Raw genomic sequence first — 21,644 nt, 5'->3', positions numbered from 1 at the left:
TGCACTTCTATTTCTTCCTCCGCTTCCCGTGTTCCCTCCGGTTCTCAGCTGACACTGAGCTCAGGGTCCCCGGGATTCTGAACTTGGGCAGAAAGCAGCTGTTGATGCTTCTCACCGGCTTGGCTGGGACAGAGGGAAGGTGGAAAAGAGATGGCATCTTTTTTTTTTTTTTTTTGAGATGGCATCTTTTTAAAATGAAGGCTGCAAAGGGTCCTGGGGGAGCTGCGTGATTGGAAGAAAAACCTGGCCATCAAGAAGGTGGTGTGTGTGGTGGGAGGGCTCCCTGGTCTAGGCTGGATGGTCTGGTTACAGAGAATTGGTGAGGTGGGGGTACAGACACCTCCTGACTCTCAGGTCCTTGGGTAACACTTCCTAGATCCCAGTTTGGGGCAGGAGGGAATCACATGACCCCGAAGTTTCCATCTGGAAACAAGATGCCAAGATTCCCAGCTCCAGGAAAGAGGGAAGGAAGGGGGGCGGACCAGAGGGGCTCACGTGGCTCTTCCCATGAGGCCAAGTGAGGAGCCCAGGAGGAGAACAGAGGCGGCCTCCTCTCTGTCCTGCAAAAGTGAATCCTCCTGCATTCTCACTCCTGCCTGTAGTGACTGAAAGGATCCCGAGCCCGGCTCCAGCTGTTTCATCACCATGAGCAGCTGCAGGGTCTGGGCTTGGAGGGGCGGTCCGTGAGTGGGGAGCCCTTCACTGGGGTCTAGAGAGAGCCGGGGAGGTAGCAGGTAGGGAAATGAGGTTGAGCGGTGGGAGCCGAGGCATCCGGATCCTAGGAATGGGGCCCTCTTGATGGATGCCTCCCTCACATTGCCCGAGTGAAGTCTGTGCTGGTTAATACCTTTCTTCCCGTCTCTCTGTCTTCCCAAACCTCTTCCCACTCTGCCCTGCCTGTGTGCCTCCTGTCTCATCCCCTCCATGTCTGTCTCTCCTCCGGCTGGCACGCTGTCCACGCCTGGCCCCGGTTCCATGTGCCACCTCCAACCTGTCTGCCTTCTCCTCGCCTCCACCCCAACCCGATCCCACCCTGACCCCACCCCGTTGGCCCCCACTCCCCACAGCAGAGGGGAAGGTGTACAGCTCCGATGAGGAAAAGCTGGAGGCACCCGCAGGAGACCCAGCAGGCAGTGAGCAGGAGGAAGAGGGCTCGGGCGCGGACAGTGAGGATGACGCCTTTCTGGACAGTTCTGCCGGGGGCCCCGGGGCCCTCCTGGGACCTAAACCGAAGCTGAAGGGTGGCCTGGGGACCGCAGTGGAGGAGGGGGCACCCTCGACAGGAGTCCCGGCCCCTGGGGGCAAGAGCCGGAGGCGCCGCACGGCCTTCACCAGCGAGCAGCTCCTGGAGCTGGAGAAGGAGTTCCACTGCAAGAAGTACCTCTCGCTGACCGAGCGCTCCCAGATCGCGCACGCCCTCAAGCTCAGCGAGGTGCAGGTCAAGATCTGGTTTCAGAACCGGCGGGCCAAGTGGAAGCGCATCAAAGCTGGGAACGTGAGCAGCCGCTCTGGGGAGCCCGTGAGAAACCCCAAGATCGTGGTCCCCATACCCGTGCACGTCAACAGGTTTGCCGTGAGGAGCCAGCACCAACAGATGGAGCAGGGGGCCAGGCCCTGAGGGGCCCCCAGGGGACCTGGGGAGGCACGGGTCTGCGCGGACACTGGGCTGGGCTCTGGGGACCACAGGGGCCCCTGCCATGGTCCTGCCCTTGGATGGGGCTCCGTCAGCAATTGGCACAGCTCTGGGGGGCCCTCCTGGCAACCTGAGATGTGGACCCTTTTTGGGTCCTGGGCCATGCCGGAGGCCCCAGGCCTGGACTTCAGGGGTTCTCGCTGTTGAGGAGCTGCTGGGACTAAAAGGGGGCTCCTTGGGCCTGCAGGGTGCCCCTTCCTTCAACTGATGCCCTAGAGTCGCTTTTGAGGGGCGGGAGGCAGCCAGGGTGAGACCTGCCAAGCTGGTCACAGCTCCTTATTTATTTTGTGTAAAGTTTGTATATATGGAGCTCTCTGCCTCAGTCTGTGTCTTCCAGAGGGACTGGGGAGGTCGTGTCTCCTCCAGCCTCAGTTTAACCTCCCAGCCCCAGGGCGGGCACTGCCTTGCCGGTCTGCAGCGCAGGACATGCAAACAAGCAAAAGTTGGAACTCTTGCTGCCCTCCTAGGGACCCTCTCAGCACTCACCGTCTCCCCCACGTAACCTACCTCTGCTTCTGTCTTTACCCGCTGCACTCACTGCCCACTGTTCCCGCCTCCAGATCTCACGCTCCTAACAGGCACCGCTGCTTCCAACTTCAGGGTAGAGGACTCACTCGCTTTTGAATTGAGAGGAAGTGAAGTGCTGGAGCCCAGGTTCTCAGGGGCCGGTACATCCAAGGCATGTCTGGCTAGGTGGAGGCCATGAGTCCTGTGAGGGCCTGGGTCAGGCCAGGGGCTCACCCTGGTCACCTGGGAGCCCAACCATCATAAATTGTCTTCTGCGCAGAGGACTAGGCAGCTCAGGCCATGTCTGCTGTTCTCTGACATTCCAGACGTGAGGGCCTGGAGCAGAAGACCCACATCCAGTCCTCTGTGCTTACAGCGCTGATGGTGGTCTCCCCTCCCACCCACCCTGCCCCGTTTGCAAAGCTTGGGACCCCAGGTCCTCCTCCGTTTGAGAGGGCCCACTGCAGAGTGCAGGAGGCAGGAATGCGTGTCTGGTGGTTCTGGGAGGGTGTGTGCTGTGGGGGAAGCTACAGAGATAGGAGTTAAAGGCTTCAGGGTGGGAATTCTGCAAGCAAATTAAGGAACAGCATCAGCGGTGGACAAAGGAGACAGACAGACATGAGGCTTCGGGGACACCCTCAGGGCACAGTGTAGAACAGGAGGGAACGAGACAAGCTGAGGCTGTCCGCCGCTTCCCCGCCTTCGCAAGATGGGTTGACATCCTGTACCCAGAGAAACCAGCTGCAGCTGCTGTCACGGTTAACGGGCCCGCCTGGGAAGAAACGGGACCTGCTCTCTTCCTGAGCCACTGAGATTAACAGGCTCCGAGGGAGGCAGGTGAGCAAGGGGAGGGAAGGGCAGCCCCGGCCAGCCCTGGCCAGCCTCCTCACTGCCCCAGGGCAGTGTGCTGTGGGTCCTGGCTCCGGGCTGGTCAGCCATCTAGTCGCTCACATGTCCACTGCCCGCCTTTCCCAATGGGACTGTGACAGCCCTTCCCTCCCAGCGGCTCTGGCAGCCAGAATGAAGGGACCCTGGAGCTGTGGTTGGTCTTGAGCCACGGCGGCACAGTGCCCGGGCTGGGACACACATCCAGTGTCTTCTCTCTTCTTTGGCTAAATTCCAGGAAGGCTGGAGGCCAAGAAAAATGTAATCCAGGTGAGCCCCACCCTGATCTAGATCAAGGCTGTCTGAAACCTTAGACTCACCCACAGAGGGAACCTACAGGGTGAGATTCTTTTTAGGAGAGAAGTCAGGCAGAGAGAGATCAAGGATCCCAGGAGCTGTTGTCACCTCGCTCTCAGGAATCCTGTCCGCAGATCTAATGACAGCAGGAGCAGAGGCTCTCAGGCTCTGTGCCCCCGCCCTGGGGCTGGGGGCAAGTGGTGGGCATGGAGAACTGGCAAAGCCAAGGCTCTCATCTGCCTTTTTTTTTTTTTTTTTTTGTGGCTTTGCCTCTGCAGCCTCCTGAACTATACCAGGCAGTTATTCACTCTCTCAAGCGGCTTCTTTTCCTTAGGGAACCTAAGGAGATGATTATTGCTAGCATTTTTCTAAGCCCAGGAACCCAATCTTACACGTACCCATAGCTCTGTCTCTATTCTGCCCTTATCTTTGCTTAAGGCGCTTATCCGCCTTGCAAAAGGGGCTGTGGATGAAGAAAATAAAATCCGGTTTTCTCTCTGAATAGCTTTACTTGGTTAATTTCCCCCTGGCAGGCGCCCTCGCAAAGCCCGCCAGCCCGCCACACCCACCGCGCACACAGGCCATCAGCAGGGTGGCGGCAAGCGCCTTCAAGAGCGGGGACCCTAACCTGGCAAGTTCTTCAAGAGCACATGCAGAGGTTTTCTACGGGTCGTCTTTCTAGCGAGACTAAGGGACAGTCCGAGGGACAAGCAGGGGCCCAGGGTCCTGACTCTGGCTTGGCGGGGAGGCTGGGGGCAGTCCAGGGGACCGTCCTGCCGTCGGCGATGTGTCTCCTCCCCTGGCACGAGCCCTCCTTGTCCCATCACATCCTCAGACTCTCCCGGGCGCTGACCCCCTGCACGTCTGGCTGTGGGGCTGGTTCCCTGACGACTCCTGCCCTCTCTGTGGGTGACCTCGGGCCAGCACAGGCATGGTGTTAATAAGGCTACTTGACAGCATACGGATGAAAACAAGGAGACCAACAGGAAACCTCTGTGAGGGTGACGGGGGAGCGGCGGGGAGCTTCCAGTGGGAAGCACAGGGCCAGTCTCCCCTCCTGGGGCGGCTGACAGACTCAACGCCACCCCTGGAGAAAGAGGGGCTGAGAGAAGCCCACGGAGGAGGCTGGGCGGCGGGGAGAGGCACCCCAAAGTACAGCAGAGAGGAGAGGACAGGGGCAGAGAGGAGAGGACAGGGACATAGAAGCAGAGCCTCAAGGGGTGTTTTCTCAGAAGGTGGGGAGATGAAAGGCGAGAGCCAGGCCCCCCCCCACACACGGTCTGGTTTATTGGCTCATCACACACACACACACCAGTATGTACACAAACATAAATATTGCAATGTACACATTTACATGGGACCTCTGGCCTGCCCAGGCTCCCGCCTCCGGGTCGGGGGCCTACAGGGGGCTGGCACGAGAAGGCAGGAACCTAGAGGAGGGCGAGGTCCTGCTCCCCTCCTCTCACAGCACCCCCAAAGCATCCTGTCCCTTCGCAGCAGCGCCGGCCGGGCAAACACCTGTGGCGGCTGGAGTCCCGGGCATCTCCTCTGACCCTCCAGTCTGGCTCTCCTCCCAGACTCTTCCAGGTCCCCGGGTCTCAGCCTCTGTGTCTCTCGTCTCCCCCAGGGCCTGGAGGGAGGTGGGTGCCTGCGCCCCGGCGTCAGTCCTGGCCCCTCCGGCTTCTTCCCGGGGTTCACAGGAGGCTGGGGCTGCGGTGCAGCTCGGCGGAGGCGTTGGTGCCATTGGCCGGCTCTCTGCCCGGGGCGGCGGCCACGCCGCAGCCCTCCCCGGGGCAGCCGTGCTGGATGAGGATGTCGGCACACTCCTGGCTGCCGGCGCGGCGAGCGTAGGCCAGCGGGGTCAGGCCGCGGGCGTCCCGGCTCCGCACGTCCACCCCGTACTGCAGAAGGAAGCACGTTCTCACGGTTGGCAGAAAAGGTGTGGGTTCCCCACCCTGGGTGGGGAGGACGGATGTCAGGAAGGCCCCGCCCCCGCGCCAACTCACCCAGATAAGCAGCTGCGTGAAGACCACGTTGGCCATGGCGCTGGACAGGTGCAGGGCCGTCCGCCCGTCCCCGTCGCCGTAGGTCTCGTTCACCTCCTCCTTGGACCCGTGCGCCAGGAGCGTCACCAGCAGCCGTAGGTCGTCCTCCACCACCGCCCGGAGCAGCTGCTGGCCCAGAGGCACGTCCGAGCTGGGCAGCGGGGCCAGGAAGAGCTTCTGCTCGTACTTGGCCCGGATCCAGCGCTCCTTCTCCTCTCTGCGGGCACAGGCAGGGCCAGGCCGGGGGGCGGTCAGGGGACCAAGCGAGTGAGGCGGTGGGTAGGGGGCCGGGAGGGGGGCAGGATCAGAGCAAAGACCAGCCCGAGGGACCCAGGGCGGTTGGGGGCAGCGGGTGGCGCAGAGGGTATGGGAGATACTGGATGGAACTCTTGGGGGGAGACCCCCTGGGGTCGACGGGGATGCACGGGGCGGGGTTGGGGGTGGTGGCGGGGACTCAGGGGGCCGCGAGGGCCGGCGGATTCCAGGCAGGGTTGGGGGCTGGGGGTGGGCAGCTTATCTGGCCCTGCAGGAACAAAGGAGGCGGGGGCCTGCCCTCGGGGCCCACGCACGACCCTATCTATCTACCACCTATTCTCTGCATCTCGGCACTCCGGCTACACCGCGCGATAGGGCCCTGCGCATGCGCCCCCCGCCCCTCGACGTGCTGATAACTGCGGAGAAAGAGCCGGCTGTTGTGAGGCTCTGAGTGACAGGCGGAGGGCACCCCTGGGGCCCACGGCTGAGCAGAGCAACCGCCGGGTTTAATCCTTCCAGCCCGCAGCCCTGTCACAACCGCACTGCCCCTCCCATCTCCCCACCCGGCAGGGGGACCCAGGGCCTCATGCCCTCACCTGCAGGCCTCGGGCCCGGGTTTAGCATAGCCGTCCAGGGCCCCCTCCCAGACGCTGTTGGCCAGGGCGTTGCCCATGGCCGTCATGACGGCCAGCAGCTCGGGTGGCCAGTCGTCTAGGTCGAGGGAGCGGACCCGGGAAAGGTGAGCTCCCAGATGCCGGTGCGTCCCGGAGCACTCGATGCACATGAGCGCGCCCAGGTTCAGGCTGGCCCAGTCTGGATCTAGGCAAGGAGAGGACGTGATGGAGCCGCCCCCTCCACCCTTGAGCTCCCCCCACCCGGAGCGCCCAGCCTGGTCCCACCCCCCCAGCACTCACTGGGGGCATCGCAGTCAATACAGAAGCTGTTGCCCCGGACGGTGCGCACGGCCTGCACGGCCAGAGCTGCGTTCTGGTTCCCCAGTCGAGTCTGAAGGGATGGGGTGGGGGGCGGGTGGCTGGTGAGTAAGGAGGCCAGCGTAGGGCACTCGCCCCCAGCCCCTCCGCCCGGCGCCCACCTTGTCCTTGGCGCTGCGGCAGCCCTGCAGGCTGGCGAGGATCTGGGCCTGCACACTCTGCACCCACAGCTCCCGCTCCTCTGCTGTCGAGGCCTCGAAGTGCCACGTCTGCCCGGTGAGGGACACCACCACGAACTCGAACGACTCCTCGGCCTCTGTGGGCACATACAGGGCACGCACACCCGTCAGGGCAGCCCCCCTGGGGCCCCAGCCTGGAGGACTGTGCTCTTGGGGCTCCCCGCCGGTGGGGGGGGTGTGTGGGGGTGGTAGCTGGGGCGCAGAGAGCAGCCTGCCAGCCTGGCCACTGTGGAGCCTGGGTGGAAAAGGTGGGGACGCAAGGTTTGTTGGCAGCCCCGGTGCGGCCAGACGGGTCTGGAAGTCAGAGGGGTGCTTCCCAGAGAAAGCGGAGCCCAGTGTCTGGGGAAGATGCGCCGGGGTGCTGGGAGGCAATGCCGGGGGATGGGGGTGTGTGTGTGGGGGTGTTGGAGGCGGGTGTGGGCACCATCCGTACATGTCAGCTGCAGCCGCCTCATTTTGCAGCTCATTAAACCCAATATTCCTGATGGCGTCAGCGTGGGGCTCCTGGGAGCTGGGCCCCTCCCCCCTCCCCTGGCACAGGCAGGCAGGGAGGGCGGGGTGGGGAGCAGCCTCCGTTTCCTCCACAGACCACCTGGGATGTATGAGCAGACATGGACCCGCAGACGTGTGCGGTCACAAGCCCTGGGGACTGAACTGTGACACCCCAGCAGTGTGGGGGTGGGCGCTGCTTCAGGCTCTGCGCCCCCAGCAGACCATCCCCATGAGCCTCACTCCTGATGCTCACCCCCGCTCGTCACCCCTCCCCAGGGGGCACACAGCTCCCGACCAGCAGATGTGTGTTGTGGGGGCTGCAGAGATGAGGCCACAGGCTCTGCAGGGCAGCCTCTCATGGCCCCTGTGACACTGACCCCCCCTCCACCCAGGAAGTCCTCGGGGCCAGGTTCCCGCTTCGGGAAGCCCCGAATAGAACCATCTTCATGGCAAAAGCTGGAACCTTTCCTTCCCCAGGCTCCATCATTCTACCTCACCTCGCTCCCCACCGTCTCTGAACCCCACAGCCCTGATCATCCGTGGGGACACAGTTCCCTGGTCCAGATGGGCCCCCGGGCCATGAGCACCAAGCACGCCTGTATCACATGCTGGCTCTGCAGAAGCCACTGTTTCCCTTAGTGATGGTCTCCCCACAGCCCTGCCCCTGCCCATGGGAGCAGAGCCCAGCAACTGTGCATCCACCTAAGTTAACTTCCAAAGGGACTCCAGCCACTGAGAAGAGACACAGTTTGAAGAGGACATGAGGAAAACCAGACAATCAGCACTGTGATGAATAAGGAATTAGGAGGAAGAACCTATGGAAAATATCTAAGGAGCAGGGGTTTCTCTGCCCAGAGACAACTAAGGAGAGACTCAGCCCGACACGCGGATGCTTAAAAACTCGACGGGCGCTACAAGAGACGCAGGGAACACAGGTCCTGCCCGCATTACCCAGGAAGAGGTATGGGACTAGCAGCCTGCCGTCTTTTACCTTCTAAGAGAGTAAACGAAGGAAGCCCACGTTTTCACAAGGAAAGGGGTTAAGTTAGGCCAAAGAAGGAGCTTTTTTTTCTAAGACACCAGGTCCAAATGACCAGAAGTTATGGAGCTGCTCTTATGGGAAATTATTATCAGAAAATGCTTAACCGAATACAGACAAGAGGGTATGAGGGCATGATGTTTCAAGGAGGACGATCCCCAAGTCCCCCTGCCCACCTCCTGTGCCCCGGTTTCCCTCGGGGGTTCCCCCTAACCTTCAGCAGCACTGCTGGGGCCGTCTGGTCGGGGGGTCCCGGTGCTCTTTTTCCTCCGGTGCTTCTTCCGGTTGGAGTGGGGAGATGGGGGGGGCTCCAGCTTGGGGCTGGAGCTGAGCACCTCAGCGGGGCCACTGGCTGGTGAGGGAGAGGGGGAGACGTGTGGGAAGCGGGGAGGGGGCAGCACCCTGACCTGCAGCTGGGGCACCCACCTGGGGGGAGCAGCCCCTCCCGCCCTCTCCCCCCAACCCCATCCCACCTCACTCTGGAGCCCCAGGCCTGGAGGAGGAGAGAGTGGGAAACTCAGGCAGAGCAGGGGGAAGGCAGGGGAAGCCAGCCTCTGCAGCCCAGAGGGGCGGAAGGCGGCTGGGAACTCGCTCGCGGGGAGCTGAAACCCCAGCAGCTCCGCACCAAATTTATCCTCAATCACACTCCCAGCTCCTCACAATTAATAGCAGAATTAGAGACAATCAGGGAGCTGCCTAATTACTGTCAATTAGAGCGCGCTAATCAAGCTCCCGTCTCCCGCACCCCGCCCTGCGCTCACCACTAAATGTCAAACTTCATTAGAGGCAGACACGCAGTGCCCTCCCTCCCTGCCTGCCTGCCTCCTTCCAGACTCAACAGAGTGGCCCATGGAGGCCGCATGCCCTGGACGGTGACCTGCCCTGGCCAGGCCTCCACCCCCCATCCCCGGGCTGGCCTGGGCTGGGCGCGGGACGTGGGGGCAGACCCTGGGCTGTGGGCGGCCAGCCCCTCCCGCTGTCCGATCTGGGGCAGGGGGGCTTAGTGGGGACCTGCGAAGGGTCTCTGGGAGGAGCTGATGCTCCGCTGCCTGGAGCGGGGGACAGGGGGGGCAGCAGGTGCACCGGCCCCGGGGTGGGGTGGGGGGTCTCCTCCCGTCTACACCCTCGCTGAGCTGCACTGACTGACGGATCAGGGCTGAGGGTCAGGACGCAGGTGAGAGTGAGGTGCCGGCTGAAGAGGCAGGGGAGAGGTAAGGGGAAGAGCCCTGTGAGCAAGGTCCAGACAGCGATCTCCGGTAAAGAGAGCAAGGGACGTGGGAAGGGAGGTTCCCGACCACCTGGGAAGTCCGGGATGGGCCTCGGCCTATTGCAGGGGCAGTGTGGGGAGAAACTCCGTCTGGACCACTCCCTGATCTCGTCTGCAGGGCCCCCTTCCTGCCTTCAAAGCCCCCAGCACCCGCCCCCTCACCCCCGGCTTCCCTCCCCATCCCCCCGCAGCGAGGCTGATGAGCTGGCTGCACGGGGGGCTGATGGTGATGCCAGGGCCACCAGTGCTGCCTGGGGCCGGCAGAGGGTGGGTAGGGGGGCTGCAGAGGCAGGGAGGGTCTCCTGCACCGGCCGCTGGCGAGGGCCCTGGGCGTGGCCGCCCCAACTCCCTGTTTCCCAGGCACACTTGACCCCCCACCTCCGCTGAGCCCTGGAGGGCTGTTCTGGGGTGGTGGGGGGGAACCTCGCTTCCCTCCTGGCCTCACCGGGTCCTGCATACCTGGGGGCAGGGCAGCGGCCTCAGTCCACGGGTCGGCGCTGGACACAGAGCAGGCGCGCTGGTGCAGCCCCTCGGGGCGTGGACCGGCCCAGGCTGGGCTGCCGGCCGGGTGGGGGGTACCTGGGGGTGGGGGGGTGGGGGGAAGGGTCAGACGGGGAGGGACCCCGGGAGAAGGGTGGCCCACAGGCTGTCCTGAAAGCACAGCTACCCAGGGACAGAGCTTGAGAAATGCCCGCGGGACACTGGCAAAAAAACGAGGTGCTCCTGGGTTCACCAAGTACCGTGCCAGGCTTGCCAGAGAACCAGGGTGGGGGACTCGGCCAGCCTGAGACCTCACACTCACCTCGCTCCCTGCACACATCATGTTCCCCTACTCCACCCCACCCTGTGAGCAGAGCCAGAAGTTGTGGGGGGGACAGTGGGGCTGACTCCCTGTCACAGCCCGAGCCGACCCTCCTGGTCAGGCCCTCAAGTCCGCGCTCCAGGCCACACACGCCGTGGGCTGTGCCTCAGCTCTGCTGCCATTCTGACGAGAAATAAGTGTATCAAATTCAAGTAATTATGTCTAATTAGTATTAGTAATTATCCTGTTGGGCTGCAGAAAATTAATCTTTCGTTTCCCATCAGGGGAAGGACGGCGGAGCCAGGGGAATGGGGCGGCAGCTCCAGGAGTACCAGGGGCAGAGGCAGGGCCCTCCCTGGCTCATCAGTCACCATGGACAGCCCGGGAGGTGATCGCAGACCTCTTGCCTCAGGCCACTGACCTGAGATCCTGCAGGGCCGGAGGCCAGGAGGCCACGGCTGGCAGGCAGGTCTAAGGACCAGCGGCCACGCCCAGGGGTCTGCACAGACAGCGGGGTAGGGGGAGTGGCCGGGTGCTGGGTGCTCGTGACAGGCAGAGACCCCTGGGGTTGAACGAGCCTGATGGAGGGGGCCCCCCGACCAGCCCCACGAGCACAAGGGGCAAGTGTCTGCAAGAAGCCAGGCAGCCCCAAGTGGAAGCGCCTAGAAGGGAAAGGAATAGGCTGGCCGTGTCACACTGATGCTCTGGGGGCCTGCAGGACGCTGCAGGATGGGGTGAGTTCTGTGTTTCCTGACACCCACGGCAGGAGCAGACACACAGCAAGTGCTGATTAACACCCGTGTGGGCCAGCCCCTTGCGGCCACACACCGAGGCCCCGCTCTCCGGAATCCTGCCCCCTCCTGCTCCACCTAACAGGTCCCTGCCAACTCAGATTTTCTTGGGGTGGCCTCTCCCGCACCCCCCCAAGCCTGGTCAGGAAACCTTCCAGGGGAGCAGCAGCCTCAGGGCTGACTTCCCACCACCCCCTCACATCTCCCCTGAGGTTCCAGGTCTCACTCCCCCCCACCCCAACCCCACCCAAAGACACCACAAGGCCCAAACCTCCTCCCCCCAAGCCCCCCAAGCCAAAACCCCAAGGGAGGGCGGGCGCCTTCCCTTTTCTTTGTTAATTCTCCCCTCATTACGCCTGCAATCCCACAATCAGTGTGCACTGTAATTGTCGAATTTGATGCTAATGATTAATGAATTAAACATGGAGCCATCAATTAGTCCTCGGAGGATAATTCTGCATAAAGCAGCGGATAATGTAATTACAGTAACAAAGATAATGAGATGTTAACATCGCCCGGTGAGCGGAGACGCGTTGTGAGTGTGCGCGAGGTCGCTGGCGGTGCGCTGGGGGGACGTGGCCCCGGGGGGCGGCCCGGCCACGTGCTCCGGGGACACTGGGGAGCCGTCGGTGGGCGCGGCTGGGTACATGGGGGAGTGGGTCCGCACCCCTGCTGCACGCACCACTTCTGCTCCCCAGGTTGGGGGCCTTCGGGGGACGTGGCAGGACACAGGGTCCCAGGTGTCCCTGCTCCAAGGAAGCAGCCAGCGGCCCCCCTGCTGCCTGCCTGCAAGCAGGGCTCCCCTTCCATCCACTTCCGTGTCCTCTGCCCTCTGGTGCCACCTGAGAAGCCCTAGGCCGGCCCCACCCCGGGCTGCCTTCGTTGTCCCTGGGCCAGCGAACCCGCCCCCTCGCCCCCAAGCGCACCCCCGCCGGCAGCTCCGAGCACCCTACCCATCTTTCCTGTTTTCCTGTCCTTAGCGTCCCCCTCTTCACCCGTCCACTAGCGCACTCTCTGCCTATTTCAAGGGCCTCGTTCTGAGCTCGGGGAGGCTGAGTGGAAGCACAGAGCTGCCCCAGTCAGGCACGCATAGGTTCAAATCCCCCTCTACTACTTCAGTGGGATTTTGGGTGCTCAGTTGCTGAGTCGTGTCTGACTCTTTGCAACCCCATGAATTGTAGGCCACCAGGCTCCTCTGCCCATGGGATTCTCCAGGTAAGAATACTGCTGCCTGCTCAGTCACTGAGTCGTGTCTGACTCTTTGCGACCCTCATGGATGGCAGCCCCCCAGGCTCCTCTGTCCATGGGATTTTCCAAGCAAGAATGCCGGAGTGGGTGGCCATTTCCTTCTCCAGGGGATCTTCCCGACCAACGGACTGAACCCGCATCTCCTGCGTTGCAGGCAGGCTCTTTACCACTGAGCCTCCAAGGAAGCCCCTCTGGAGGATTTTACAGACAAGTTACTTAACCGCTCTGAATCTTTGTTTTTCCATCCGTAACATGGGAACACAATCTCGACGTCAGGGCTAGCACACCCGGCACCCCTCGATCAGCGGTGCCAGCGTCCCTGACCCCTCAGCGCCTTCAGACAGGGTGGCACCCTGGCAGGGTGAGGACCCTTGCCTCAAACAAGCACCGTCTTTCTCTCTTGACTGCTGGACGGGGCAGCGTCCACACCTCTGAACAAAGACCCCACCCCGCACTGCAGAACTGAGGACGGTTACTGGGTTCGCCCCAGGCAGCTCGCTCGGCAAGCGTGGCTGAGATGTGGCCCCAGTTCCTGCGCCCCCATTGCCTGCCCCGCTCCAGACGCTGACGCCACCTGTTGGCATGAGGCTACCCGTCCCTGCTTTGATCCACCGGGCTGTCCGCTGGCCACCTCCCCTACTGACCCCACGAGGACCGCATTTTGGCCAACGAGTTAGTGGGGCTGATCCTGAAGCCTGACACTTGGCGTGAGCCTGCCCAGAGCCCTGAGGACCCAGGCTGGGCGCAGCCCCCTGACACCTACCTTCCCAGGCCCCCTCCCGTCACAGTGCGCCCCACGCCCCCACCTCAGCAGCCCCTCACCTGTGCCCCCGCCCAGCTGCGTGCTACTCCGCTCCAAGGCCAGCCCGTTGGCCCGGGGGCTGGTGCCAGGGGCTGTGGCCGGCGTGGCTCGCGGCAGGCGCTTCCCGGGCACCTTGACGGTGGTCCGCAGCAGGTCGATCTCCTTGCCGTGGACATTCTGCATGTAGTCCTGGGGCCACGTGGACAAGACGGGGTTGGGGGGGAGACTCGTTAGGACAGGTCACTCTTCCGCAGCAAACCCCATCCCGACCCTCCCGACTCCCGGGTCTCTCCCTGCACTGTCCACGTTTGTGGAGCACCCCCCAGCACCCCCTCTCCAGGTCTGCCCATGTGTGGCTCTGGGGGCTCCGCCGGGAGCAGGGCAGGGACCACAGAGGGCCTGGGGCCAGGAGTGACTCCCGGGCTCCTTTACTGAAGACAGCTCAGGAGGCAACACAAAGGAGGCCAAGTATTGACCAGAGATGGGACTTGGAGAGAGGCCGGATGGCCGAGGAGAGGGACCGACAGGCCCCTGGGGACGTGGATGATGGGGCTGCCCCGGGCCATGGGTGGCTGGTCACCAAGGACCCCAGCCCTGTTTGCAGACGCTCCCACCACCACTTGGGGCCTCGAGAACTTTTACAGCCTAGAGCAGCGCCCAGTCCTTAGAATGTGTATAAGCTGCTCAGTCCTGTCCAACTCTTTACGACCCTGTGGGCTGTTCCCCGCCAGGCTCCTCTGTCGATGGGATTCTCCAGGCAAGAATACTGGAGTGGGTAGCCATTCCCTTCTCCAGGGGATCTTCCCAACCCAGGGATCAAACTCGGGTCTCCTGCATTGCAGGCGGATTCTTTACAGTCTGAGCCACCAGGGAAGCCCTGGTACCTGATGATAAATATTTGTCGAATAGTTAAAGGGAAGCCTTCGATTCTTTCTACTGTCCTGAGGAACAGTGAGCCAAGTGCAAGGTTCCAGATACCAGTGGACACCCCAGCGGCAGGAACAGTAACCAGCGCTAACGTCACACGTCAGCTGCCCAGCCACGCGTTGGGGTCCCCTGCGCGACAGCTGACATTACGTTTCTATTTCACGCACTGCCTCACGTGAGTGTCCCAACAACCCAGGAGGACGGCGTTACTGTGCCCGCTTTACAGATGGAAAAACAGGTTATTCTTACAATGGATGACCTGCCCAAGGTCACAATCAGCAGGTGACAGGGCCAGACTCAAGCCCAGCCTCTTCAGGTCCCCAAGGAACCTCCTCTTTAGCCCCGGAGCGAACCAGCCCTGCCTTCATGTCAGCACCTGGAGGGCTGGACGTGGACAAGGCGGGTAGGGACCCCAAGAGCGGGAGCGGCTGGGTGCTGACCCCATCATACCTGCTGTCTTCACCTCGCCCTGGGTGGGGGGTGGCACCTGGCAGGGTGGGAGGTAGGATGGGGGATGCAGAGTGGAGCCCTGCCCTCCCTCTGGCTTCCCTCTGCCCTCCCTCTGCCTAAAACCTTGCCCAGCCCAGCCTGGTCTCCCTACTGCTCTGATCTTCTTGGGTGCTAATCCCTCGTCCATGGCCCTGGCGAGTTCCTGGGCAGTCCTTCCTCAGGGGGCAGAAGCTGGGCCAGTGGCACCAGCTTAACTCTGGAGGGAATTTCACCGGCTGGACTCGGACGGGCTCCTCTCCTCCGTAGTCGGGAGTGCCTCTGGTACATTTTGCATCCAGGGCGCTTCCCTGAGCACTGGGCTCAGCCTCCAGGTCCCAGCCCTCTCACTCCACCCACCAGGACACCACTTCCTGTCCCCAGGCATTCTCCTGCCTTGCCATCTTGCAGCTTCAGGGAAAAGGGAGGATGTCCTCTGCTTAAAAGAGCCGACAGGGAGTGCTGGCCAGGGCGGGCTGACCAGGGGCTCAGGGCCGACCCTCACCCTGTGAACGACCGAGATGACCTTGAGGAGAAAGGGGTCACCTGGCGCCAAGGAGCCAAGAGAACGCGGGCTTCTCCAAAGAAGAAAAGGAGTGAGATCGAGGGAGCAGAGAGCCCAGCACCAGCCCTGCTCCTGCCCCCGGCAGGCTGGAGTTCCCTGCAGGAATCACTGGGGCCAGCGGGAGGACCACGGGGAGGACAGGGCACCCGATGCCAGCATGCAGGCCGACTCCCAGAGGCCTGGCTGGGCCTGTGCATGCTAACTCACTTCAGTTGTGTCCAGCTCTTTTGCGTCTCCATGGACTGCAGCCCACCAGGCTCCTCTGTCCATGGGATTCTTCAGGCAGGAATACTGGAGTGGGTTGCCATGCCCTCCTCCAGGGGATCTTCCCGACCCAGGGATTGAACCCACGTACTGCATTGCACATGGATACTTTACTGCTGAGCCACCTGGGAAGCCCTTCAGAAGGCTAACAGGGGCCCTGCCAGCCAGAGAGGAGAAGCGCCCTGCCCTGCAGCTCTGCCCTGCGTCCGTGGCCTCCTGGTGAGGGACGGGGCTGGGTGCCTAGCCTTGGGCATACCCTGCTCCCAGGGTGCTTGGTTTGTGTCTCAGAAGCACAGAACAGCATTGCTGAGACGTGGACGAGGGCAGGCTCCACCACAGGAGGGCCCCTCCGCCCCAACCTCCCACCCATGCTCTGCTGAGTGCTGCCAGGGCTCTGTCCCCAGCCCTAGCCCCTCCCTGTGCCCTGGTCCCTTCCCCAGTCAACTCCACCCACCCCCATTCCAGTCACTGCTGGCCCTCTGGCCTTGCCTAGCACCCAGGGTGCACCCCACCATCCTAGCGGCCCCCGAACTCCAGGCCCCTACAGCCCTCCGATCGGCTCCGCACGCATCCCATCCCGGGTCCCCACGCACAGTCACATCTCATCTCGAGACGACTGTCAACAGCTGGCAGGGCCGAAGACACAGCTGCCGTCCCTTTCCCGGGGGCGGGGCTCGGGCTGCTCTAGTTCGCAAGGAGGTCACAGCAGCTGCAACAGTTTCCAGGCTCTGAGACAGCCCTGGGCTGCCCAAGCTGGGATACGGGTCAGGGTGGAGGCGGGGGGAAGCTGACCCCAGGCCAAGAAACCAGAGCCGCTCGGAGAGACTCCGTTCGGGACCAAAGAGTCAGACACCAATGGAAGGGGGAAAGCAGCGTGGACCACCCAACAGGCCAGCACCCAGCCAGCTGGAGGGGTGTGGGGGACCAGTTTCGGGCCCCCCAAGGAGACTGCGACGGGTGAGCCGGAGAGGTGGCGGCGGACAGGGTGTCGTCGGGAGCGTTTCCCTCCGTCAGCAGAACGGGGGAGCTCCGCGGCGGCTCGGGAGAGCGGTCACCACGGCTGCCTTTATTACCCACCATCAAACAGCAATTTCTTCCCCAGCCTCCTCGCTAATTACCCAGCCAGCGTTCTCATCTCGTTTTATTACTGGAATTAACAACGAGTTCAGAGCGTGGAAAGCTATTAAGATGTGTGATTAAGCCACATTCAATTAGTTTCTACAAACAATTTAATTGATGTTGCAGATAGAATTAACAGAAGGTGATTGTGTGAATGGCTCCGCTGGCTGCAAAATGGGGGAGGCTGTGGCGGGCTCTCCTGGGCCCCGGCAAGGACCGGGCGTGAGGCTCGAGACTTGCCCACCAGCCCTTCCTCCGCACACCCCTCGGGTCCCACCAGTCCGACCGGCCTGCTGACCGGTAGGCGAGTCCCCAGCACCCCTGCCCTCGAGTCTCCTGGTAGGGGGAGTGTGTGCCCTCTGGAGTTCCCGGAGGGCCTTCCTCCACGGCTTCCTAACAGGACGGTGCCTCCAAGGGGAGCAGACGGCTCCCAGGGAGAGCTGGTCCCTGATCATTGCCGGCAGCTGGGAAGTTTGCTCAGGTTGGAAAGTTTGCTCAGGTTGGAAAACATGGTCAAGGCGGGTAGAGGCAGGGAAGCCAACAACAGGAGCTCGGCGGCCACCAGGGAGGGACACCAAGAGATGAGAAGCAGACGAAGAGAGACAGCCTCCGTCAGGAGGGACCTCGGACCCCGGGGGGCGTGCACGGAGACCCTGGGCTTGGCCTCACTGGTGCTCTCACTGTTACCACGGTTTTGAACCTGGTTTGGGTCTCCCGGACAAGAAGAGAAGCGTGGACCGGGCAGGGGAGCTGCCATCTGCACGGCGGGCCAGGTGCCCAGGGCATCCGGCATGGGTTGGGGAAGGACGTGCACTCGGAGCCCAGAAGCAGAGTACAGCGACTAAAGGGCTGACTGACGGGAAGGCCACGCTCAGCCTCTTCTCCCCACCCGCAGAGCCGGCAGCCTCTTAGATTCACCTCCCAAGCAGGGACAGCCTGGAGCCAGCGTCACCACACCCCGGCCCGGCACACTGACCACACACGGTTCCCAGGCATGGCGGCCACCTAGCCGGCCTCACTTGCCCTGATGGTACCTCTCCAGGGATCCACAGGTAGCCTGGAGAGGAGGCGCTCCTGCATTGTGCAGGAAACTCTGGGTGATTCTTACAGTCCAAGTCACGGGGGCCAGCTCACTGGTGAGCCGCCGGCTGGGTGACCGAGGAGTCGACAAAGCCCACCGAGCCTCCGCTCTCTGGGTTGTTAGTGAAGTGAAAGTCGCTCAATCGTGTCCGACCCTTTGCGACCCCCTAGACTATACAGTCCTTGGAGTTCTCCAGGCCAGAATACTGGAGTGGATAGCCTTTCCCTTCTCCAGGGGATCTTCCCAACCCAAGGATCGAACCCAGGTCTCCTACATTGCAGGCGGATTCTTTACCAGCTGAGCCACAAAGGAAGCTCGACAATGCTGGAGTGGGTAGCCCATCCCTTCTCCAGGGGATCATCCCAACCCAGGAACTGAACCGGGGTCTCCCGCCCTGCAGGCGGGTTCTTTACCAGCTGAGCCACCAGGGAAGTCGCGTGTGAAAACAGCCACCCCACAGGGTCTCTCCCTTCCCCTCTGCACCAGGCCCTGTCCTCCCTGTCCCCAGACACCCCCCCCCCCCAGCCCTCGCCTCCTCCTTCCGGGGCACGGGGCCATCCAAGGGGCATGAGTGCCCAGCCAGGGCAGCAGGAGGCCGGGGGCAGTGAGGACGCAGCAGAGAGGAGAAGGCAGGAGGGTCTCACAGGTGGGGAATGAGGCCACAGACGGGCTCCCGGCCCCGCAGCTGGGAAGCGCCGGGGCAGGAGCTGTGGGCGCTGGGCCCAGGAGGCCCAGCCCCTCTCCCTGGGGACACTGCGGTCCTCTTCCTGGTCGGGGGGTGGGGTGCGGGGAGGGGGGCGTCCCTGCTTCCTAGGACACCGCGCCCCTCATCAGGGCTCTGTGGGGAGCCTTGCCACCTCTGGACTCAGCAGGACTTGGGGAGGAGAAGGCTAGAGTGGGGGCAAGGATGGTGCCCAGGAGCCTCTGTGTGGAAGCCCCCAAGGTCGCCAGGCCGAGGCCCCTCATCTAACCAGCCCCCCGAGCCGGTATCCAAGCACCAGCTCCCACCTGTGGAGTGAGAGGCCCCCAAGCTGAGGGGAAGGGCCGGGTTGACTGGAAGGGCCCACCCCAGGCCTGTGGGTTTCCTCGGGGTCCTGGGCGCTGCCCTCAGGGGGACTGGGCTACGGCCAAAGCGTGGACCCCATTTCCTTTCGGCCGGGCCCCCTACAACCCCCATGCCGACTCAGGGGTGGGCAAGGGCCCCTCCGAGGCTGGCCCGGGGGCCTCCGGGCCAGGGGTGGGGCCGGCCCGCGTGCTGTGCTCGAGGGGCTTCGTGGGAGAACTCATTAGGCCCGCAGTGGGGTGGTGACAGAGATGGATTCCGGTGACAGCTGTGCGCTGGAGCCACGCAGCGAGGGGAGGGGGGGAGAGTGTGGGAGCCGCCACGGTGGTCCCCCCCTAGTCACCACGCCCCACCCCCTGCAGACCCCTCTGCCCAGGCCCGGTGCCCCCATGCGCCTCGTGCCAAGGGGGTCTGTCCCGGCCCCAGGCTCCCCCCAGCGGCCCTGGCTTAACTGCCCTCTTGCGCCCCACTGTCCTGGGAGCCCAGGGGCACCCACACATGTGGCACGCGTTGGCAACACCATCTTCCCCTCCCCATCCCCCCAAAATGTGAGCAACTCCATGTAAACAGGCCCTATCCAGCTCTTAAAACAGCTCCAGCGGAGGAGGGAGAACCTGACTTGCACACCAGTGCAGCTCTGAGGGCGACCGCCTGGGGGATGGGTTTACTCCAAAGGGCCCGGCCAAGACTCAGAGCTTCCAGGCACCGGGCGTTAGGGTCCATGTGGCCCTCGAGCCCCCACAGTGAGGGCCCTTTCCCAAGGGCAGGACTTTCTGAGTTCAGGCACGCTTCCCTCCAGCCCTGGAGTGCAGCCGCTCCACGCCCGCCTGGCCCCCCACGCCCAGCCCGCCCCAGGTGCAGTGAGCCCCCCGACTCACGTGCAGGCTGGGGTGGTAGGTCAGCAGCCCGTTGTCACACAGGGTCACATACTTCTTCTTCCACTCCTTGTTCAGGGACTTGCCGCTCCGCTTGAGCAGAATGCCCTGGGGACAGAGGCCGCATCAGAGATGGAAGCCAGGCGTGGGGAGGGTCTCAGCGCCCGCAGGCCCCGTGGGCCTCCACCCCCCTCCTCCCAGGTCACTGTGCGTGTGGGCACGGAGACGCCGTGCGGGACGGGAGCTGAACCGGGGAGGGCCACCCGAACCAACCCGTCCACGGGACTCAGGGCCCCCTCCAGCTACCGTGGACCACTGTCCCGTGGCGGGGGCACCCCCTACCCCAGGTTGTGGGCCTACATCCGCAATGGGAGGCGGGGGTCTAGACGGCCTCCCAGGATCTCCAGGGGTGGGGTGGAACACAGAGACCTCAGGGGGCCCTGGCCTCCTAACCCCTGTGGTAGCCCCAGAAGAGGGCAGACAAGCACCTGAATGTCCCCAGAATACCCTAGTCTCCCCAAAGCAGGGAGTGGGGAGTTCCAGCCATCCAGATCGGCAACCAAATCTCCCATGGGAGCTGAGAGGATGCTGGGTGTGGCGCTTGGATGAGCCCCAGGATAGACAAGGGTCCCACGAGGGCCGGGATTTGGGAGTGTTGTTCATCAACATCCCCCCAGCCCCACCCCCGCACCGCAGCACAGTGTGAGAACCCCTGGTGGACGGTGGGGAAAAGCCAGCAGAGACCCTGCGGCTGTCGGAGAGTGGGGAAAAGCCAGCAGAGACTCTGCGGCTGTTGCAGGACCCCACCAAGGAAGACTGCCCACAGCCCCGACAGTCTCTGCTGCCCTCCCCTAACGAGGACCCCTGGTGGTCCCGCGCCCACTGCTGGCTCCTGAAACAGCGGCCAGCACAGGGGACGGGCCAAGGATGGAGCCGGGGTCGGGACAGGACACGGACACGCCCAGCAGCAGGTTGCCCTGGACCAGGATCACGCCTGTGGGCCCCCTCCCCAAACCTGGGGTGCTGAGAAGAGGCAGTGCTCCCCAGAGATTCCTACACACCACTCCTGGGGGAGAGCCCCACAGCGGGATGGCCCGGCTGGGGGTGGGATGGGGCAGCACTCTGAGTGTCCCCCAGTGTTCCCACCCCGCCCCGCAAGGGGGTCACAAAGGAGGAGCTTAGGGCCGCTGTGCTGGCCTCTCCTTCAGGAGGGGGGCGCCCTGCCCTCAGGCAGGCTGGAAATGGGGGTCAGGAGACTCAGTGTGATAGAGTGGGGGTAAACCCCAATTCCAGGATTCCCTCCCCTGCTCAGGCCTCTTACTAGGAGGCTCAGCCCTGGAACGGCCAGGTTAGCAAGCAGGTGGGCCAGGTTAGCGAGCAGGTGGCCTGGGATTCCCACATCAGGGGCCAGAGGTGGAGGCCAGTCCCGCTTTTCAACAGGTGTTTTAACCCCTTCCTCCCTCATCCTCCAGCTGGAGGAGGTGGAGCCATCTAAGGACACTGTGGAGACCTGGTCCCCTTTTCTCAGGAGCAGCTTCTGAAGAGTAGGGGCATGAACCGAGACCTTCCCTAGACAGTAGGGTGCCTGGAACATTTCGGAAGGCAGCGGGCTCCGGTCTGGTGGTCCCTGAAGGAGCCCTGGTGACGGGCCTCGGGGGCGTGGCACCCATCCCCTCACAGGCCAGGAAAGTGGACACAGCTCAGCCGCTACCTCTCTGCTGACTGTGGACCCTGGGCCCTGAGAACTGGGGGCCCGGCCTCTGGAGAAGGCAGCCCAGGTTCCTCTTGCTGCTGCGGACCGGGACACGGGGTGGGGGTGGGGGCGCCCCATCCCCCGCCTCCCTTCCCACCTGCTCCCTGAGCCTCCGCGGGAGATTCCACCAGGGCCTCTGTCCCAAACCCCTTCACACCCAGAGCTCCCTTCTCGGTCCCTTCACCTTCACCGGGTGCCCGCCTGGTCCCCCCCAGGC

The 21,644-nt window shown here is 63.3% G+C and overlaps 2 protein-coding genes across 2 annotated transcripts in view; one reads left to right on the top strand and one right to left on the bottom strand.

The window, feature by feature from the left end:
- Positions 1-844: 844 nt before the first annotated feature.
- GBX1 (gastrulation brain homeobox 1) lies at positions 845-4,519 on the top strand (the record flags this gene model as incomplete). Its single annotated transcript, XM_024991249.2, has 1 exon — positions 845-4,519. A coding segment is annotated over one exon (774 nt), but the record flags the coding sequence as incomplete, so codon positions are not given.
- Positions 4,520-4,603: 84 nt separating this feature from the next.
- AGAP3 (ArfGAP with GTPase domain, ankyrin repeat and PH domain 3) overlaps positions 4,604-21,644 on the bottom strand; it is a 56,558-nt gene continuing 39,517 nt past the window's right edge. The window contains 9 exon segments of the mRNA XM_024991248.2: positions 4,604-5,283; positions 5,389-5,644; positions 6,279-6,501; positions 6,597-6,687; positions 6,776-6,930; positions 8,599-8,736; positions 10,111-10,230; positions 13,315-13,483; positions 19,678-19,782. Coding sequence (XP_024847016.1) covers positions 5,077-5,283; positions 5,389-5,644; positions 6,279-6,501; positions 6,597-6,687; positions 6,776-6,930; positions 8,599-8,736; positions 10,111-10,230; positions 13,315-13,483; positions 19,678-19,782 — 1,464 coding nt within the window. The 3' untranslated portion in view covers positions 4,604-5,076.

Source organism: Bos taurus, chromosome 4 (genome assembly GCF_002263795.3).
Source record: "Bos taurus isolate L1 Dominette 01449 registration number 42190680 breed Hereford chromosome 4, ARS-UCD2.0, whole genome shotgun sequence".
NCBI classification, from domain to species: Eukaryota; Metazoa; Chordata; class Mammalia; order Artiodactyla; family Bovidae; genus Bos; species Bos taurus.
Note: the sequence above shows the minus strand (reverse complement) of the source record. Positions and strands in the feature narration are given on the sequence as shown.